Below are 19,938 nucleotides of genomic sequence, written 5' to 3'. Positions count from 1 at the left end.
TAGCACCACTGATTCTTTAAATCAGTTAGAAGTTCATATATAACATTCGGACTGCTTTTCTGCAATGCAAAAGCAATTTATTTGATTTATGCATGCATGCAAAATACAATAGTGACACAGACTGATAGCCTTATATTTACATATAACTACAGAATTTATGCAGCTGATTTCTCCTAAAAATGTCTCTTCCTTATCTCTGTAAATACTTTCCTGCCTGTATTTGGCCTCTCCCTGCTGTCAGTACACACCCAAAATGTACTTTTTTTCCTCTTCTTTATTCTCCCCTGGTGTTTGCCACTGGAGCTCTACACACATACTGGCCCTCTTCATGTTTAGCACATCTTTATTCCTCCATTTTCTAAATCCTGTTAATTTTTCCAGATTCTTTCTTGAATCCTCTTCAAGCACTTCCTCTGCCTAGTTTCCTGGTTTGTTTTGTCAGGTTGTCTTCCTGCTTATGGCTTCCGATTGCTTTTTCACAGGTGCATTTTAGTGGTGTGTTTAGTTTTTTGTATATTCTAGCCCATTCCCCAGACACTGCAGCGGGTTTATTACTGGGGCTGTCTCTTTCTCATTCTGTATTGAGGGTGCTCTTGTCAGGATACAAACTGTCATGAGTATTGGGGTGAGATCCTTCAGGTTCAACATCTTCTTGCCCAGTGCCTTCTTCCTGAGCAACCTGGAGCCCCTCACGGGTTTTCCATCTACGTGGGCTCTCCCCTTTAATACTGTGGTCAGTATTGATGTCCTCTATTATGCCAACAGGTTTGTTTTTCTTACCATACCTGTTGCATTCTTTCTAAAAAATTCGTTTGTGCTGAGTTTTCTCTCGACTTATAACCCACTAGAAATGGTTGTAAACATTTTGCAAGCTGATTTGGAGAGCATGGGGATTTGGCCTTTAAAGACTGCAAGTTGGTGTGCTGCTGCTGTGCACATGGAGAGCCGTTTTACGTCCCTCTCTGTGCTGAAGAGACACAATAGCCGCTTCCTGAGCCCACCCACTGCCTCTCAGTCTCCTGGGCAGAAGCTGTGGCTCTCAATTTCTGTTCTGCGAAGCTTGGCTGGCGGGCAGCATCACACAATTTGTATTCTGGGGACAGACCAGGTATTGACATTGATTCAATTGATATTAATGCCACTGGCCAAATCAGCTAGCTTGTAGCTGACTGCAGGATGGCCAGATTGGTAATTAGAGTGGATCCATATGCCACTAGCTTTTATGTTACTGGTCTGAAGGGAAATTTCTTTTTCAGAAAGAAATGGTTGGCATAAAGAAATGTTTAGCATTACAAATGCATCAGGGGTTCCTTTTCAAATAGCGCAACAAATAACAGCATCGCCCTGTTTGGAGAGCTGCTGTGCATTCTCAATCGTTCCTCAAACTGTAACCCAAAGAGCTCGAATTATTATAATCTTCAAATTCATCACCATCATCATCAACATTATTCTAACAATTAGAAATCCCAGCTAAGATCCAGACTGATCCTCTGGAACACACTGTTTCAATGACCATGCCAAACACCAAGGTAGGAGTACAATAACTGGTGCAGCACGTGCCTTCCAAGATTGCCCTGGTTTTTATTTACCAGATCACGCTGTCTCCCAAAGGACTAAAGCTTTGACTATCCTCTGCTTTCCATTTAAAATTTTGACAGAATATTGATTCATCATTCAAAAGCTTGCTCTAATTGAGGGTTGTTATGACCATTGAGGCCGAATGTTTCAGAAGGAACTTATAATGGTGTCAGATTTTCTGCCTTGCTGGAAGCAATTCCACGTAGAGTCAGACATGAAAGCCCCTAATTAATTAATTAGTTAGTCGTCTCTAAACATACAACAGCGCTATACCGTTGAGCATGCTTATTTTTTCCCCGTGGTTTGGTGCACTGATACACTGCAACCACGGAGAAGAACAGAATGAAACACAGCAGAAGAAGCATGAGGGTGAGAAAGTTGACTGTAATATTGGCATTAATTATTTAGCAGGGATTTTTCATGAGAATAGCAAAATCGAGTTTTGTTTCACTGAAACAGCAGTCAGCTTGCCAAAGAGTCACTCATAAGGGAGAAGGACTCTAGATTTTCTAAATATTGTTTTGTGGTTTTACTAGAAGTCTAAATATTTTGAAGTCAGGTCCCAAATACAAAGAGAAACTGCAGAACAGCCAATCAGGTAAAATGCCTACATTAATATAACAGAGTTTGGAAAAACTGGGGAGTGATACAAGGGGAAGAGTATCTTCAGAGGGCCAGGTGAAAAGATTCTGGTTTAACCTTGATAATTACAGTGATAGGAAAAGACTTTTTGCAGGTTTTCCTCTGTGTAGTTGATCAAGCATGTGCTATAAAATGGAAAAACAAAATGCATTTTCATATACAGTAGTTTTTGTATTGCGTTAATTGGTTATGACTGATGCAATCCCCTCATCTTTCTCACGTTCTTGGGTGCTGAGGATGTATCAATGCAGGATGCCCCACAGCACGTGTGTGCTGAGGATAAGCACCACAGCCGCAGTCATGTGAGCTGGCTTTAAGTGAAGAGGTAGGAACTGCAGCAGTAGCATACCAGCAGCAGCACAAAGCTTAGCACACGATGTAAAATAGGCTCCACTGGCATGCACACAGCTTGATTCTGCCTTGACTATGACTTCTTCCATTAGCTGAACGTCTTCATTAAGAATAGCTCAGCTATGTCCACTCTATACAGCAGTCACGGCAGAGGCGGCTTTGCAATTTGCAGTGCAGATTATGAGGGTTATTATACAGACATCGCCAGTATTTTGTATTTTATCCATAACAGCTAGTAGCTAGGGAAAACAGAGGAAAGTATTTAATATGCATTGTGCTTCTTTTAATGCAGAGTAGCAGCTGGTAATAAGGTGGAGGTTATTTAACATAGCAGTGTGTTTGTGACTCACTAGTCAGTGCTTTGAGCATTACAGGCTGTGATGTCTATTTTTAAATAGTGAGATCAAAAGAACTGAGGGTTGTCTCAATTGCTCCTAGCTGTGGGTTTGTGTCTCAGCTATTGCTAACCCCTAGCTGGAAACGACTCCTTAAAGAAATGCCTCAGTTTGGCCTTCTCCTAGGAACATCATTGCTAGGAGATGTGGAAGGATTTTGAACAATGCTTAGAGACTTGCAGAGCTGTTCTACTAAAATAACTTCCATGTCCACAAGGTCCTGCTTTGCTCTCCCATGAATGCCCTCGCATCACAGCTCTGCCCATGAGCCTATAGTTGTCTACAGATCAAAAAGCTATAGTTTCATGATATGATAATTTTGGCTTTTAAACTGTAGGCAGCCTAGGACTCTTAGATTTAGATTTCAACTGCATTTTAATATCATTCAGATGCTACTATTTTTGACTCAAAATCGTGCTCACTAGCAGAAATGACAGTAAGTTTGGTCTGCAACAACTCTGCAATTATTTGTTTAGGAAAAGCTGCTGCCAGGAGAGGGGGGTGCAGTTCCAGCCCTTCTCCTGTTCAGCCTTTTGGCATCTTTGCTGAGCCTGTCTGCGAGGTATCCTGTCAGTACAGCTCTGCAATGTGGGTGCTTATCCTCTCTGACAAGCATTGAACCATGTCATACAAAGTGTTGAAACACTGTCTGGCTTCCAGCTAATACGAGGCAATAGCATCAAGGCCCAGTTTTGAACTAAGAATAAAAGGCTCTCCATCGTGCAGTTAGCCTTTCGAGTCTTGAGGTGGAGTAGTACAGAGCAGGCATATAGAAGTGCTTGGTTATATCTCTACAAGTTTTCTGGTCTCAACTCAAGTACCTATAAACATGCCTATTTAAAACAAGCCTTGCTGAAGGGCTTCAAATTGTCCTGATCTGGAAAAGTGTACTGATGGTACTCTTGTTCCTCCTTAAACCTTATCTGTTGGTGTCTAAGGGCCAGAGTAGCTGCACATGTACAGGCTGTAAGTGTAATCAGGCAAAGCTACAGTTAACACTGTAGTGCTGTTCCAGGTTAGGGTAATCCATACTCTAATAAAACCACTGCATTCTTTGGCTCTGCACTTGAGAGCAAGCCCTGTAGGCCACAGCTGCTTTTAAAGAATTGCTCTTTGCAATTCTTGGATTGGTTAAAATGCACTCTAAGAGCATGGCCACTGCAGGGAACGTTGTGTGGAGACAGAGAAGCTGGAGCAAACCTGAATATAGGGATATTTTCCCAATTTGGGGGAAGACTGGAAGGAGTGCTATCTCTGGCATTAGAACTGTCTCCATACAGCTATAATCCCATGTTGACAGCAGCTAGTATTTGAAGGCAGCCAGTATTCGTTTGCACCAGAACAATCTAACCAACCACCCCTCCCTATGTCATCATCTTGCTCCATTCTCCTGGAGCGTAACCCCAGGGCTGTGTGATTCATCTGGCAGGAGCACTACGGTGGTCTGAACGGACTCACCATCACCTGGATCGGGGATGGAAACAACGTCCTCCACTCCATCATGACGAGCGCTGCAAAGCTAGGAATGCATCTCCGTATTGCAACGCCCAAGGTAAGAAAGCTGTGGGCATGGAGAAAGGAGGGCAAACCTTTGATTTTACAAGATACAAGAATCAATTTAGAACAAAGAATTAAATGATGTATCGGTATTTCATTCTGTAACTGTTGAAATACATTTTCCTTACCTTATTGGAATACTTTCTACCAGTTTATCCCCAAAATAAACTTTCAACAAAATCAAAGTAATGTCCTGAAGCTTTACAGTGCCGAATAACGTGACATTTCCAAAGGAAAATGGTTCAGTCAGTATTTTTCTAAGCAGAGTTAATAATCATTAAAGATCTTATGTATGTTCCATCATGTTATCTATCGTCTCTTTCGGCAGGGCTTTGAACCAGACCTGAGAATAACTAAAATAACTGAACAATACTCCAAAGAGGTATGAGCCCAAGGAACAACCTATCATAGTAGTTTGAATAGTTTATTTTTGCTATAAATGAAGTTTTGTGATTTCCTGATCTTCCTTATTTTATTCACATTAGTATGGTACCAAGTTGCTTCTCACAACAGATCCGTTGGAGGCTGCAAATGGTGCCAATGTCTTAGTTACAGATACATGGATAAGCATGGGGCAAGAAGAGGAAAAGGAAAGAAGACTAAAGGCATTTCGAGGTTATCAGATTACAATGCAGGTAAGAATTCAGATTTCATTTTTGGCTGATCCTTTTACGGATTGCATTTGTAAGAATCAACATCAATAAAGCATGGGTTTGGTGTGTTTTTGAGTGGAGCTATGGAAAAAAAAATGCAAACCTTACTCCAGCTTGAAAACTCACAAAAATAACAAGCTTTGGGTTAATATGTACACTTCAGATGGCTTGGCCTCTCTCAGAGCCTCCCAATGAGATCTACATCCAGAACATAACCAGTGCAGGAGAGCTAATCCTTTATTTTTTTATATATAAAAAGAAAACTATTCCTAACCTTGAATTTCTTTTTTTTTTTGCCATCAGAAAAGATCCCTTACATTTTATTTAAAATGAGCAGCTCACAGATTAACTATTAAAGTTCATAGTCTGGGCATAATCTGGGGCAATTTTGTGTCTATCTGTCAATGTATAAAGCAAAGAATAAATGTCTTTAAAAATCATCTAGTTGAAGTGCATATCAGAATAAAAACAGACATAATGTGAAGTCATAAACCATTAATTGTTCCAGATAAAAAGGATATTTTCCTTGCTGATAGAATTACTGATTTAATTGACTGTATTTTAACGTAAGTTCATAAAATACTACTAATGGGTATATCTCCGAATTGGTTTAAAGCTTCATTGCTTATTGATATTAGATCAATATATTATGAGTGACGATATCAAAAGGAAAAAAAAATCACAGCCTTTTAAATCATGGTTTAATGTGTTCTTGTTGAAATTATCAATAGTATTATATTATTGTGTGACATTCAAATACAGATCGCAGTTTATCGATCCTCTAAGTCACTAGAGTTTTTACTTCCTTCTAAAGCCAGAGAAATAGAAGTAAAAAATGGATTTTGTGAAAGCAGCACTGAACTCTTGCTGACTTGAATGGGGATATTCCCACCTTATTCACTGATGAGCAATTCTTTTGATGTCAGTGGAATTCTTCTGAGTTCATCATCAAAGTCACTAGAATGGGAACTAATGTGAAATTTGTTAACCTTTTAACCAGTTAAAGATTTCATTAATGTAATAGCATATATCTTGATTTTTTTAATTCTTTTTGATCTACAGACTGTGAAATTTGCTGCTCCTAATTGGACATTTTTACATTGTTTACCCAGAAAACCTGAAGAAGTTGATGATGAAGTATTTTATTCTCCAAGCTCATTGGTTTTCCAGGAGGCAGAAAACAGAAAATGGACAATTATGGTAAAAAAAAAATAAATTAAGGAAGATAACATGATTTAGAGGTTAGGTCACCTTCTGTCCTGCGTTACTCTACAGGCTTGGATTCAGTATGGTCTCTCAATAAATCATAAATATTAATACACGTTTCAAATGCACCCTGCTGCACATCACGGTTTTGACTGTAGGCAACATATATTTGTAGCTCAAATACTTCTGGACACAAATGTGACCTATTTTGATAATAGTCTGCAGTTGCTTGACACAGTTTTTATCACTAAGTGAAACCTAAAGTATAAACTGTAATTTTATTTTATTTTTTTTATTTAAATCACTAGGTTTACACTAATGATTAACTTTGCTGCTCCATTTTAAAACATGTTAAATGCTGAGGTCCCAGGGACTGGTCTTACAAACTACAATTTCCCAAACACTTAAAGCAGATGGTGCTAGATATTCTGCATTTTTTTCTCAAGAAAACCTGCCGTTGAAACCAATGGGAACTTTCCCTGAGAAAGCACCGCAAGAGCAAAACTTTGAAGGACCCTGAAAAGTTATGGTGTGTGTGATACTATGTGATCCATGGGAACCATGAGAGGACGCTTGGCACTTAATGTAAACCATAACTCCTCTCTCAGCATTCCTAGAATTTCAGAAAATTGCTGCCAGATCTCAGTAGCCTATTATTTATTGGTGGCTTTAGAACCATCATGTTGACAAAAGCTAGCGAAAACTTTGAGATGAAAAACAAAACAGAAATGGCATTAACATAGCTCTCAGATGAACTCTAGATGTGCTTTAAATTAGTAAGTGGCTGAGTATTGTATGTACCAAAACATGAGATTTTGGACACAGTGAAAATTATTAACAAATTTGTATTAAATTCAGCGCACAGTTTTGGCCTTAAACTTCTGAAAAGTGCTCGTATTTTTTATTTTATTTTAACAATGTTTAATGACTCTAAAACAAACAAATAAAAAGCACCTTTACTTTGGGTTCAAACTATACATTTTGTTTGGGTAAGAAAAGTGTCATACTAGTATTTTATCAAGCTAAAGAATAAAGAATGCATGGGCTTTGTTTCTACCTTATTTTCTAACCCTTTCAGCTCAGCTAGCGAACTGAAAAATAAATTATTTGCTCAGCTGTAATTCCGAACAGGGCTGAGCATGGCTCTGAAATGGGCAGCAGTGGGGGGCTGCACAGCTGCGTGTTCAGTCCCCACCGTGTGCCGGGGTCTGCCTGTCACACTGAGCGGTGCTGTGGGGAAAGGAAAGACAGGCAGCCAGAGCACAGCCCCCGTAAATCCTGGGCCGAAAGAACAATGTACAGTCAGACATTGCTGGGAAACCACGACAGTGTGAACCAGGCAATACCTTCTCAAAACTGAGCAAGCACAGGGGCTCGTTGTGCATGCAGGTGCGGGGAGGACAGCAAAGCTGCTTCAGCACTATTTTATTTAGCTGACATTCCCGTTTCTCAGTTCATGGCCATACCAAGGGTTTGTTGGGGCGTGTATCAAATACTAGGGGGGAAGCAGGAGGGGTACATGACACACGATTAACCTCAGTGAGTATTTCCCATGTTTTACCACAGAAAGTATAGCTAAGCTGGGATACATTTTGAAGCCCTTATTCAAGTATGACTGCTGCTGATGCTAATGGCAGTTCTACTGAAATCTGCAAGCAAGCCCACCTGCCGTTTTGGTACCTGCAGCATTTCCTGGGAGCAGCTGAGGATACAGTATAACACACCAAAAAGGCCTCAGCTTTTGGTCTAAATGTGCTTTGTCTGAATTTCTGCTAGGCTGTCCGTTAATATATTTTGTCTGCACTGAAAAAACCTATCAGCTGTGATACAGAACATCCTAAGTGATTTTCAGCCCTTTCCTGATTCATCATCAGAAATTCTAGCAAATAAATCTAAGCGTGCACTTTTTGTCAGGCCAATAACTCTCAACACAAGACTTAGAGCTAGAAAATATTTTCCCCTTATTTATTTTTATGGAGTATCTGTTTCCAATGTGATTGGATTTTTTCTTTTCTTCCTCCTCTAGGCTGTCATGGTTTCCCTGCTGACGGATTACTCACCACAGCTAGAAAAACCTACATTTTGATGCTTGGATTCCAGCCAAAAGAAAAAATGGCAGAATATTCTGGTCCACAGATACGTCTACCTTCTTCAGAAAGGATCGAGGCAATGAATGATTCTTTAGTAAAACTGTGTGGTTAGCTCTGCTGAAGTATGTAATATTGCATTACATTTGTGAAAATGTTTGAGACAATAAACGCCATTGCAAAAGCTGCTTCTTGTCTAGAGCCTCTAAGCTGTGTACCTTTTCTAATGATCAGCATCACTGAAAAATTTCCCATGCTGTTCTTTAATGATTGGCTCTACCAGCATCAGAGGCATATTAGTCTGTTTTTTTTTTTTTTTTCATTCTTTCTTTCTCTTTCTATTTACTTTGTAGCTCTGTTAGAACTAGCATTGTGTAGTATGACAGACATAAACTTCTCTCAAAACTGATCCACTTAATTGCTGATCTCAGAGAGGGTGAGCAGACCAACGATGCTTTACTGTTGGCCTTGGTTGCCCATGCTTCGTGGGTGCCCTGGCTGCTGTTTCTGTCCTCCAGCTAACCTCCAAATCCCTCTACTCTTTGACACTGGAAATATAGAGACCCTGAGAGCATTATCTTCCTCTGTGACATTCCTGTGGGCTGGCACGGGAGAATACTGCTGCAGAACGGGAACAGAGCAGCTTCCACAGAGTTGGATGCAGAGAGATGTGGCTGGAAGGAATCAGTTCATTCTTTGTCCATCTCCCCTAGATCTTCACTCCCTAAACAGAATTTTGGCTAAAGAAGCAAGTTTTCTAACTCTATTTTTCTAAGCAAAAACAAGGGGCATATGATGGCACTGTGTACAGCTCCTTTGTGGAAAGAATTTGTTTCATTTCATCTGGTGCTGTAACTTGGTGTACGTTTCAGCTAATCCCTCTCAGCAGTGAATAGATTCATGACATTTGTAGTTTTCATGATGGCTGGATGTGTGTGTATGTCAGCTAAAGCTTTGTGCACTATTAAAAAACACCTTCTTTGTTGTCACTAATTAGTTTCAAGAATATGTCAGTGTGTTTCCTATGGTAATACTTGAACAACGTCTGTGATTTTTTAAAAATCTGCTAATTGGTTTCCATTTTCTGATCAGCTGCAAAACGTTATTTAATTAATTTCAAAATTGGAATTCACTGCTGGGCCACATATAACACCAAAATGAAAATAAAAGTACATTTGTTTATCTTATAATTGATTCGTGTTTTTTGCAAGCATTTGTGTGTCTCTTGTTAAAATTAACATTTTCCATCAGTACACTCCAAGTGTTTCAACAAGTCAGTGATCATTGACACCTCAGCAGAACTCTAGCTGCAGAAAGAATGGAGGAGTAGGGTCATTTCTAGAAATCAATATTTTACTTTACAATTTATCATATGTAGAAAAATGCATGCAATACAGTATGTATCTGGCTGTATTAGATCCTGCTTTGTGAACTGGGTTCCAGTTCAGCAAGACACTTAAAACTGTGTTTGGTCCTTTTGGAACCATTGAACTATGCTAAGTGCTTAGATTGTCAATATCCTTACTAACCTGAATTTAGTGCTGAAAGCAAGACAACTCTTTTGGCTAGCCCTCTCACAAAAAGATATTAATATCGGTTTAATTATGTTGACTAATATGCTATCAGTGAAGTCTGGCAGATTTAAAATAACAGAATTGTTTTGTTACTTGTTTCTCAGTGAGCAGATTAAGAATTATCTTCTACTCTTTCGCTTCTCTGTGCTCTAATTAGAGCTAATATGCATCTAGGTTATCACAGACTCTTTTTATACTTAGGAATCCGAGCAGGATGCCAGACATCTGAATCCCCTTGACATTTTTAAAACACATGGATAGATCTGCTGCACAGCACATGAGCAATGGAATCCAGCATTTCCAGTGGGTTAACTTCATGTGATTCTATTCCTCTGTGACGATCTACAGGAAAGGATGATAGTCCTTACAGTCCTTGATCTGTCTTGGACAAACTACTCACACCATCAGCTGTCCTGATACTTTTTGGAAGTACTGGGTGGACTTAGCACGCACATGCAGAACAACTGAGCGTTTTGTAGAAGCATTGAGCTTACCAGACATTTCTGCACGTGCAATATTCGGTCTGTGTGCTGGGAGCCAGGCACAGCCCTGCAGGTCAGGTTTACTGAACATGTGCAGGCTGTCTGCACAGTGCATGCTGAGCAGATCTGACACTTCCTGGAGGCGTTGGGCTGGTACCAAATAGGCACGTACGTTTCTGCTGCGGGGACCCAGAAATGCGGTGCCCTTAAGGCTTCTTGTTCTGCCTGAAGGGACGTGCACTGCTTTCCCTGGCATCAGAACAGCTCTGTGGGGCTTAATCCACCTGTGCAGGTTAATCGTTGTGGGGCTGCAGCGTGGTAGCGTGCAAGGCACCATTATTATGCCGTCCAGACTTCTGAATTCATTACTTGAATTTACAAGAGATGACTGCAAATGCAGTGTGTAAAGGAAACAGCAATAATGTGGAAATATTTTGTGGGGGGAAAAAAAAAGTTATCAGCATTCAAAAGGCTTAAAACAAATGCATAACAGGTAGCAGTCACTAATAGCTTACAGTGTTTTTCATTACATTTATTATGCTTTAATCAGTAGAAGTGCTGTTTTCATTAAAGAGTGCACTTGAAGAATAGGCTTTTTCTTTTTCTTTTTTTTCTCCATCTTTTTACACAGAGGCTCATGCCTGGTTCCTGGTAGTCAAAACCTTCCTTCCCCAAAAACCCTTCTCTTTGACCTGGACAACAGTCCCGGGTCAGACCCCACACATGGACCGGCAGTGCGGGTGTGCCGTGTCCCACACTGACTTTGGTGCCCAAAGACTAACCACAGCTCCAAAGCTGGTACTAAACCCGGCTTTGAGGTGACCAGGGTAAGCCTGATCCCAGCTGCGGCCTTCTCAGACATCTAAGGGCCTCGGAGACACGAGCACAGGCCTGGCAGATGTGGCACAGTCTGGTGGGGCACTTAGAGCAGGAGCTGGTGGCCAGCAAAGACAACCTACAGCACCTCAAACGGCCCTAGAGTATTATGCTTTGGCACTTGGTCCATCACCACTGTATCATCATGGTACTCGAGAGTAAATGATTACACCTAGAGGTAGAAAAGCCATATTGCTTATTAGCTGTTTATCACAGAATCACAGAATTGTAGGGGTTGGAAGGGACCTCGAAAGATCATCGGGTCCAACCCCCCTGCCAAAGCAGGTTCCTTAGAGCAGGCTGCCCAGGTAGGCGTCCAGACGGGCCTTGAATATCTCCAGAGAAGGAGACTCCACAACTTCCCTGGGCAGCCTGTTCCAGTGCTCCGTCACCCTCACCGTGAAGAAGTTCTTGCGCATGTTGGCGCGGAACTTCCCGTGCTCCATCTTGTGGCCATTACCTCTTCTCCTGTCCCCACAAACCACTGCAAAGAGGTTGGCCAAATCCCTCTGTCTCCCACGCCTCAGGTATTTATACACATTGATGAGATCCCCTCTCAGTCTTTTCTCCAGGCTGAACAGACCCAGGTCTCTCAGCCTTTTTTCGTAGGGAAGATGCTCCAGGCCCCGTATCATCTTTGTGGCCCTCCGCCGGACTCTTTCCAGGACATCCCTGTCTTTTTTTGTACCGGGGAGCCCAGAACTGGACACAGTGCTCCAGGTGAGGCCTGACCAGGGCAGAGTAGAGGGGGAGGATCACCTCCCTTGCCCTGCTGGCCACGCTCCTCTTAATGCACGCCAGGGTCCCATTGGCCTTCTTGGCCACCAGAGCACACCGCTGGCTCATGGCCAACCTGTCGTCCACCAGGACCCCCAGGTCCTTCTCCCCAGAGCTCCTCTCCAGCAGGTCGTCCCCCAGCCTGTACTGATAGGTCCGGTTGTTCCTTCCCAGGTGCAGGACTCTACACTTGCTCTTATTAAACCTCATTTGGTTTCTTCCTGCCCACCTCTCCAGCCGGTCCAGGTCTCGCTGAATGGCAGCACAGCCTTCTGGCGTGTCAGCCACTCCTCCCAGCTTCGTGTCATCGGCGTACTTGCTGAGGGCAGACACTATTCCCTCATCAAGGTCGTCGATGAAGATGTTGAACAAGACCGGGCCCAGCACCGACCCCTGGGGAACACCGCTAGTCACAGGTCTCCAGCTGGACTCTGCGCCGCCGATCATCACCCTCTGAGCTCGGCCAGTCAGCCAGTTCCCAACCCACCTAACTGTCCACTCCTCTATCCCACACTTCCTCAGCTTTGCTAGCAGGATGTCATGGGAGACGGTATCAAAAGCCTTGCTGAAGTCAAGGCAGATGACATCCACTGCTCTCCCCCCATCTACCCAGCTGGTGATGCCATCACAGAAGGCACTGTAAGCACTTGTTCCGCAGTTGGTTCCCAGTAGCTGTGGGATTCCTTGGCCACTTCTATCATCACCTGAAAATAATCCAACCTTCGTTCTCGAGTCAGTGCAAGAAGAGGGAAAAAGAGCTCCTCTATAGTTTTCTTAGAGAGTAAGAATAGTTTTTGCCCTGTGTTCTCTTTTACATACACAGAGGACACGCTGCACAGAAACAGCAAGCCTGCAGAATTTTCAAATAATCAACATCTTGCAGAATACGAGGAACAGTAAGGTTAGAAAGGACTCAGTGGGGATCTTGGACAATCAGGAGGAGACAAAGAAATGTAGAAATTCTGAAACAGAATTAAGCATTTTCGTTACACCAGTTTACATCAGAAATGAGAATGAAAAAAAAATCTACAGCAGACTTACTCATTTTCTGGTAGCAGAAGCAATCACCTGTGAGAAGCTGAGTTGCTAGAAGGAAAATGCAGGAATAACTAGATGGGTTAAATAGCAAGGAGTCACCTGGATTTGGGTGCATGAAGTCCTCCAGAACTCCTGAATGTGTGTTTACCCCTCATAAAAAAAAAAAAAAAAAAAGCCAGTGTTAGCCAAAATCATTTCACTGCCTTTCAAATTCTGTGAGAAAGGGAGGAGGAGCGGCATGGAGGCCTGAGCAATGCACTGAGATGATCGTTCAGTTTGAGGAGAGCTTTCCCGGCTGAGCAGAAGCATATCGAGCTTAGTTTTGTTTTCCAGGGATGTGTAATGCTGGTGGAAAGGTTGAAAAACACTTTTCTGCACACAAAGGGAAAGGTTTCTTCTCTCTTCTGGGTTCCCCATTACTCAGTTAATCACTTGGTTAATGTATTGAGCAAATAAACACTGCTTTTTTTGATTATTTTGCCAGGGCTATTTAATCAGCTGCTTTTCAAATGCAGAGCCCAGAATTTCTGGGTCTTGCCCAAGGTTATGTGTACAGAGACACTTCATAAGCCACAATAAACATTTTATTCAGCCCAGCATTTGCTATCATGACTAATGGGATACAGCTATTTGCAAGGCTATTTGGTTCTTACACAATCTTGTTACCAACTCTTTGAAGAAATCCCAAACCTTTGTGGCCTCTGTGAATGCTGATGATCCCTTCCATGCCTGTGTGTGTGTGTAGAGGGTTTTCTCTAGGGGCAAGCAACCCGAGGTGACTCCATTCAGAAAGCAGATCTTTCACAACCACAGTCAAAGCATTGTCGGACGCTGCCAAATGCCTTGGAAAGCTCCTTGTGGTCTGTGTTGTATGTTAGAGGACTATTGAATTCTGCTGCTCTCTAACGGGCCTGTTTTAAGGGGATTGGCACCCGTGCAAAGCAGGCTGCAACACAAGCATGATGTATCCAGAAAGAGGGACAAGCACCGAAGTTGCTGCCTTCGTTGGTCAAAGTTACTTCGTTTAGCTGAGGCTTAAGCTGTGAGGAATCACAGCAATAGCTGGGAAAGGGTATTGAAGAGTGGACAGGGCAGGTGCTTAGTGATTTAAGCACCAAAAAAAAAAAAAAAAAAAGTGCATTGGAGGGAGAAAGTTAAACTGCTCGCTCACACAGGCTGTGGGACTTCACAGGTCCCTCGCCAGGTCAGAGCCAGCAAGTTCAGCGGTGTCTCACCTGCCTGACTTCTGTCTTCTCCAGCATCGTCATCTGAAACACCCAGCCTGTGTCCAGCTGGGAGGTGGATGCGGCCCCTCCGTGTCCGCGGGATCTCTGCCCAGCATTGTGGGGCTGGGCCCCCACCTGCTGCAGCCTCAGTGGGGCAGGTTTGCGTCCATTTTATGAACCTCCTGGTGTGGAGCGCCCCACAGACCTGCAGACAGGGCCTTACGTTTTCCCCGTGATGGACAAGAGCACGTTGGAATTGATATCACTCGGGGGGATCTTTGCTTGCTGTGGGAATTTAACTAATTGGAAAGAAATGTCTCCCAGCTTTCGCGTGAGTCATCAGCAGGCTCTCAAGCCCTACTCCGCAGCTCAGATTTCTGATCTAAACCCTGGAGTAGTTTTGGGGGATTTCCGAGCACCAGGAAAACACTCTGCTCCCCTGGGTGTTTCTCCCCCTCATGCAGCCTGGTGGGCTCCCCAGGGCACAGCCACCTCCGATGGGAGCAGGGGCAGGGACCACGGAGGGACTGGGGGCACTTTAGGCTCAGACTGACTTCAGACAACAAAATGTCTTAATCCTGATCCAGTGATACATAATACACTTCACGTGTCAGTCGATCACCGTAGGCATATAAACCTGTAACATGGAGTTTTTAATGGTACAGTCTACACGGAGAGAGCTTCCAGATCTCCCTCTCTTATTCTTCTGTGCTGTGACACAACTGGGTCTTTAAGTCCATTCATAACCCTGAATTTCAGGTGTTTTGCATAATTACAATGCCCCTATGTTTTACTTTAAATTACTTACACATTCATGCAATAGGAGAAATTTTTAAAAGTGTAGCCAAGTAATTTGATTTTGAGAAGTGCTCCAGAGGAGACAGGGGTAGACACATATAATTTGTCTCCTACCAGCTTTATGAGTCCCCCTCTCACAGGAAAGCCAACAATTCCATCCAGAAATAATTCCATTAGACATGAAATATCAGAGCTGTGAATCACCGGGCATTTCAGAGCATCGCTTCACAGCAGGAGAGCCGCTGAAAACTGCACCGGAGACAGGAGTTTAATTCTTATTGTAGCACCAGGGAGGAAAATGCAATCAAAAACAGCTATAGGAAGTTGCAGTACAGCAGAACGATCTATTTTACCTGCTGTCTTCCTGGGAGAAAGAAACCAGGAGATTATAGTTATTCTTCTAACAGTACTGTTGATTTAGCCAGGGTAGTAACTAGGATTCTCAAGACTGCAATCAAGGGCTCTGAAAAACGTGTTCAACAACTCCTCAGCAGGACTGCATTGTAGGGATCACGCACACGTTGCTTTTAGGCATCCACATAACGGGAGGATAACTGGTCCGACCGAGGAAAGGCTTTCCTGGCGCTCCGAGAGGGCGGTGAGACCAATTGGAGGTGTATAAGACAGAAAGGGTTCTGAATTGTGGGGGCAGTGAGCTGTTAATACTCAGGGCCACAATGGATTTTCTTACTCTTCCCTCTTGCTGAGCTGGACAGAAGAGCAAGCATGCTTATTTTGAACATCGTACATGGCAAGTGACAATAATTTATAGGCACGGGACCTGACCTTCAAGGGAAATAAATTCACAGAAATTGCATGGACCTCAGCACTCAGCATCTCTGAAAGCTAGCGCGTACTGCCTGTCTCCAGATTGCTGGTACCTGTGTAAGGCAGGTGTCAAGGCTACTGTAAAAAAAAAAAAAAAAAAAAAAATATATATATATATATATATATATATATATCCTCTGCAGCTTTTGGACAGTTTCCAAAAGAGGTAGCTAGTGAGGCTGTCCTGTTTTTCAACCCGTTGATGGAGAACCATTACTCAATAAGATGTCTGGATGCCAAATACCACAACGGAGAGAGAGAACATATATTATGATGGTTGTTTGCAGAAGCAAACACAGGAGCAGGAGCACGCTTAGCCACGAATGCTCTGTGAAAACGGGTGGCAGGTTTTTAGTTTAGTTGTGCCTCTCAGTATCAAAGCACTTTGTCAAGGCAGTTTTGCAAAACAGAGCTCAGTCTTTCATTAGGATTTTTTTTATTTTCCTCCAAGTTGGTTTTGCTGCTGAAATAAATAAATAATGACAGAATCACAGAGGCCTGCAGGGAGCTCTGGAGGCCACCTACCCCAAGCCCTGCCCAAGCAAGGCCACCCAGCGCAGGCTGCCCAGGGCCGTGCCCAGGCGGCTTTTGGAGACCCCCAAGGAGGAGCCCCCACAGCTCTCTGGGCAGCCTGTGCCAGGGCTTCTCACCCGCACAGCACAGAAGGGCTGCCTGGGGCTCAGAGGGAGCCTCCTGGGCTCCACTTTGTGCCCACTGCCTCTGGTCCTGGTGCTGGGCACCACTGAAAAGGGCCTGGCTCCGTCCTCTTTGCGCCCTCCCTTCAGGCAGGTTTGACACTGAGGTCTTTGACAGGGCACTGTCCTGTAGCCAGGATTCTCTTTCAATTTTCCAGACACCCAGAATTATCAAAACTGCTGGAGAAATGGACTGGCTGTTCCTCCTCTGCCTGTTCCCATCTCTAAGTACCAGCATCCCAATTCATCTCTCAGCTTCCCAGCACCCAGGAGTGCAATACAGTGTGGAACAAAAGGCTCAAGTGAGAGATTTAAAACAACAACAACAACAATAAAAGCTTTAAAAAACACACAGTGTTAGTCCATTTACGCCATATATTGCCTATAACCACAAAAAGAACATTGTGTCCTCAGATGAAAACTGGAGAGCAATGCCCATCTGGTCTCTGAATGCCGTTTTGCATTCAAGGTGGTTGGTGGTAATCAACAAGTGACTTGAGACGCTCCAACCATTTATTTAAAAATTGCTGTGCACTAATCCACGCAGAGATCTCCAAGCCGTGAGCAGCGTGACCTATCAAGCGTGTGCATAAATGTAGAAAAAGGGATGAATGATCTTGAGAACTGCTGTGTAAGTACTGAAATGATGTATGGTCTTGCTAGAAATGTGTTGAGTTTGAAAAGTCTGCACAAAAATAAATAAGAGAGGGAAAATTCACTGGTTCCCACCTTCCCCCTAACAGATAAATCACAAAGGCTTTCCATGCCTCCCTTGAGATACTTATTTGCTCTGCTCTACCCCCCAGCCACAATGAAAGGGGCTTTTCTTCCACTCAGACTGACCTTTGGCAAACATTTCCTTTTCAATTAAGATCTGAAATCTGCTCTGGCTGGAGACAGCGGGGAGAAGGCTCTCTAAAGTCATTCACGCAAGATTCAGGACAGAGAATAATTACCCGAATTCATAAGGTTAATTCCAGTCTAGACTAAGGCAGAGAGATGTCATCTAGAGATGTCCATAGGAGAACAATATGCCTGTCTTTCTGGACTCTCTGGTCTCTCTGTGCTGCCTGCCTACTAGGTAGTATGGATATTTCTCTCACAGACCGTTGGGCAATTACTGAGCACGAGGCTTGCTTTCCTCGTGGCGTTATCAGTTCTGTAACCAGCGTGAGGCTCCCAGGAACGAGGCTTTGACTGTGGCTTGACCTGGCTCACCGGGGTGACTGGAAAGTCTCCCACAGGCAGCAGTGTTTGGCACTGGGGAGGGTGCTGCCCGAGTGAAGTAAGGAAAAATTATTAAAAACATACATCAAAAACTTGCTCCCTGCAAACTTATAGGTGAAGCCTAGAGTAACAATGCACGAGCTCAATAAGAAGGGCTAGGGTAACCAGCAGAGGTAAAAGAAAAACATCAGATTTATCATTTTAGGAATTTCAGTGGGCTGCACTGGGCAGAGCGGATGGATGTCATGGTCCCGCCCAGCCTAAGTTCTCCAGACATCTTTGCAAATTCTTGCTAAGGGGACAATATTGCAGGTCCTTTTCTCTGTCTGTGCTTCCTTTCAAACAGCAACCTACGTGAGCGGCTTTGTGCCCAGCGTGTCCTCGGTCAGCCACACTACAGCAAGCAAACCACTGGCTTGGAACTGGCTAAGTGACACGCCGTGCTGAAAAGCTTGGGCTTTCACAGTGCAGTTATCTCGGTTTCATGGCACGGCCATGTCAAGACAGTTATACTAGTCATGGTGTCACTGCTGGAGCGGTTTAAGGATATCATAAAACCTTGGCTTGTGAGGAGAAATAGCATCCTTCAAGTCAGGGCTCTTACCACACAACTTAAATCCCCTCTTCTGCTCCTGGGAAACAGGAAAATCTGGCCCAGTGCTCATGCATTTCTTGGAGGATGGTACACACGCTAGATGCCACTGCCCCTTTCCCAGCTACTAGCCCACATCTTCCTTAGGTCATAAGCCTCCTAGCTGGCTTTGGTGCCATCCATTTTACACCACTTGCTGAATTTTTTTCTTTCTTTGGCTTTGACTATCCTGCCTTCCTCAAGATCTCTTTCTATTTCTTCAGTTATTCCTTTAATGCTTCTAAACATCTCCTGTTTTTCTCCCTTCTTCTTCTGAAAGGTCCAGTGTACGATGGGTCCCTACAGCCTGAGTTACTTGCTGTGCCCTGCATGGTATTTGCAATCGTCCCTTGTGGCAGAAATTTATGAATACTTCCTCCTCTTGGCATTCCTAGTATCAAAACCACTTAACCTACTCCATGTGCACTGATAAAGCGATTTCCTTTCCTGTCTTATCCCTTCCTGCTGCTGTCTTCATTATAATTACATCAAGCACAAATATTCTCTGTTCACTTTCCAGGCCTCTGTTTACTTACTTTAATGCCTTGTTGATTTGCATCCTCTGCGATGCCAGAAATTTCAGCCTCATTTTCCTGGATATCTAGTTTGCCAATGACTATCTGCGTGCTTTCTTCATCAGGGAAGGAAGACCCTTCTGATCCTAGTCTTTAAAATTTGCACCCGGTCATTTTGCTAGGCATTTTTCTTTTTATTGTGCTGCCAATACAACCGTGTCCATTAAGCAAGATTGTGCAGTCAGAAGAGGAAATAAAAAGACCTACTCTGTAGTGGGTTTTTTTGTTTTGTTTTGTTTTGTTTTCCCCGCGTTCACAGGTGTGTGACTGAACTATTTATGGTTATGGCATGATCTGTTTAAACAGGACCAAAGTATGCGAGGAAGAGGCAGTGTGAGCAGGTGCATAAAGTACTGGACAATGACTTGGGGACCTGGCCTTGATTCCAGCTCTGCCACCGCTTTAGCATGCTTCAAAAAGTTACCCGCTTCTGCCTCCGTTTCCCCATCTTTGAAATAGGAATAATTTTGTCTGATTACAACGTGCTTTGAGACCGAGTGATAAAACGCACTATATAATAATCACACAGTGTTGTTTTTCCTGTCCAATTCTTTCTCATTATTTGTCACACCAACTGTTTTCATCTGCTTCTAAATTAGATCATCAGCATCCGAAGGCATCGCACCTTTTCCGCAGTGTGCTGGTGGAGGCGTCTCAGGGCTCCCCAACTTCCAGGTACTAATGCAGCACAAGCAATTATATTAAAAGCACCTCTCCCGGAGCTATGGACAATACTACAAAG

At 43.3% G+C, this 19,938-nt stretch overlaps 1 protein-coding gene across 1 annotated transcript in view; it reads left to right on the top strand.

Moving 5' to 3' along the window:
- Positions 1–8,914, top strand: part of OTC (ornithine transcarbamylase) — a 31,060-nt gene extending 22,146 nt beyond the window's left edge. Inside the window, exons 7-11 of the mRNA XM_080576310.1 lie at positions 4,396–4,518; positions 4,852–4,905; positions 5,009–5,158; positions 6,239–6,376; positions 8,409–8,914. Coding sequence (XP_080432436.1) covers positions 4,396–4,518; positions 4,852–4,905; positions 5,009–5,158; positions 6,239–6,376; positions 8,409–8,468 — 525 coding nt within the window. The 3' untranslated portion in view covers positions 8,469–8,914. The remainder of the gene's footprint in view (positions 1–4,395; positions 4,519–4,851; positions 4,906–5,008; positions 5,159–6,238; positions 6,377–8,408) is intronic.
- The last annotated feature ends 11,024 nt before the right edge of the window (positions 8,915–19,938 follow it).

The sequence above is a fragment of the Anser brachyrhynchus genome, assembly GCF_964034855.1.
Source record: "Anser brachyrhynchus genome assembly, chromosome: 1".
Taxonomy (NCBI): Eukaryota; Metazoa; Chordata; class Aves; order Anseriformes; family Anatidae; genus Anser; species Anser brachyrhynchus.
This window is presented reverse-complemented; position numbering and strand designations above follow the sequence as displayed.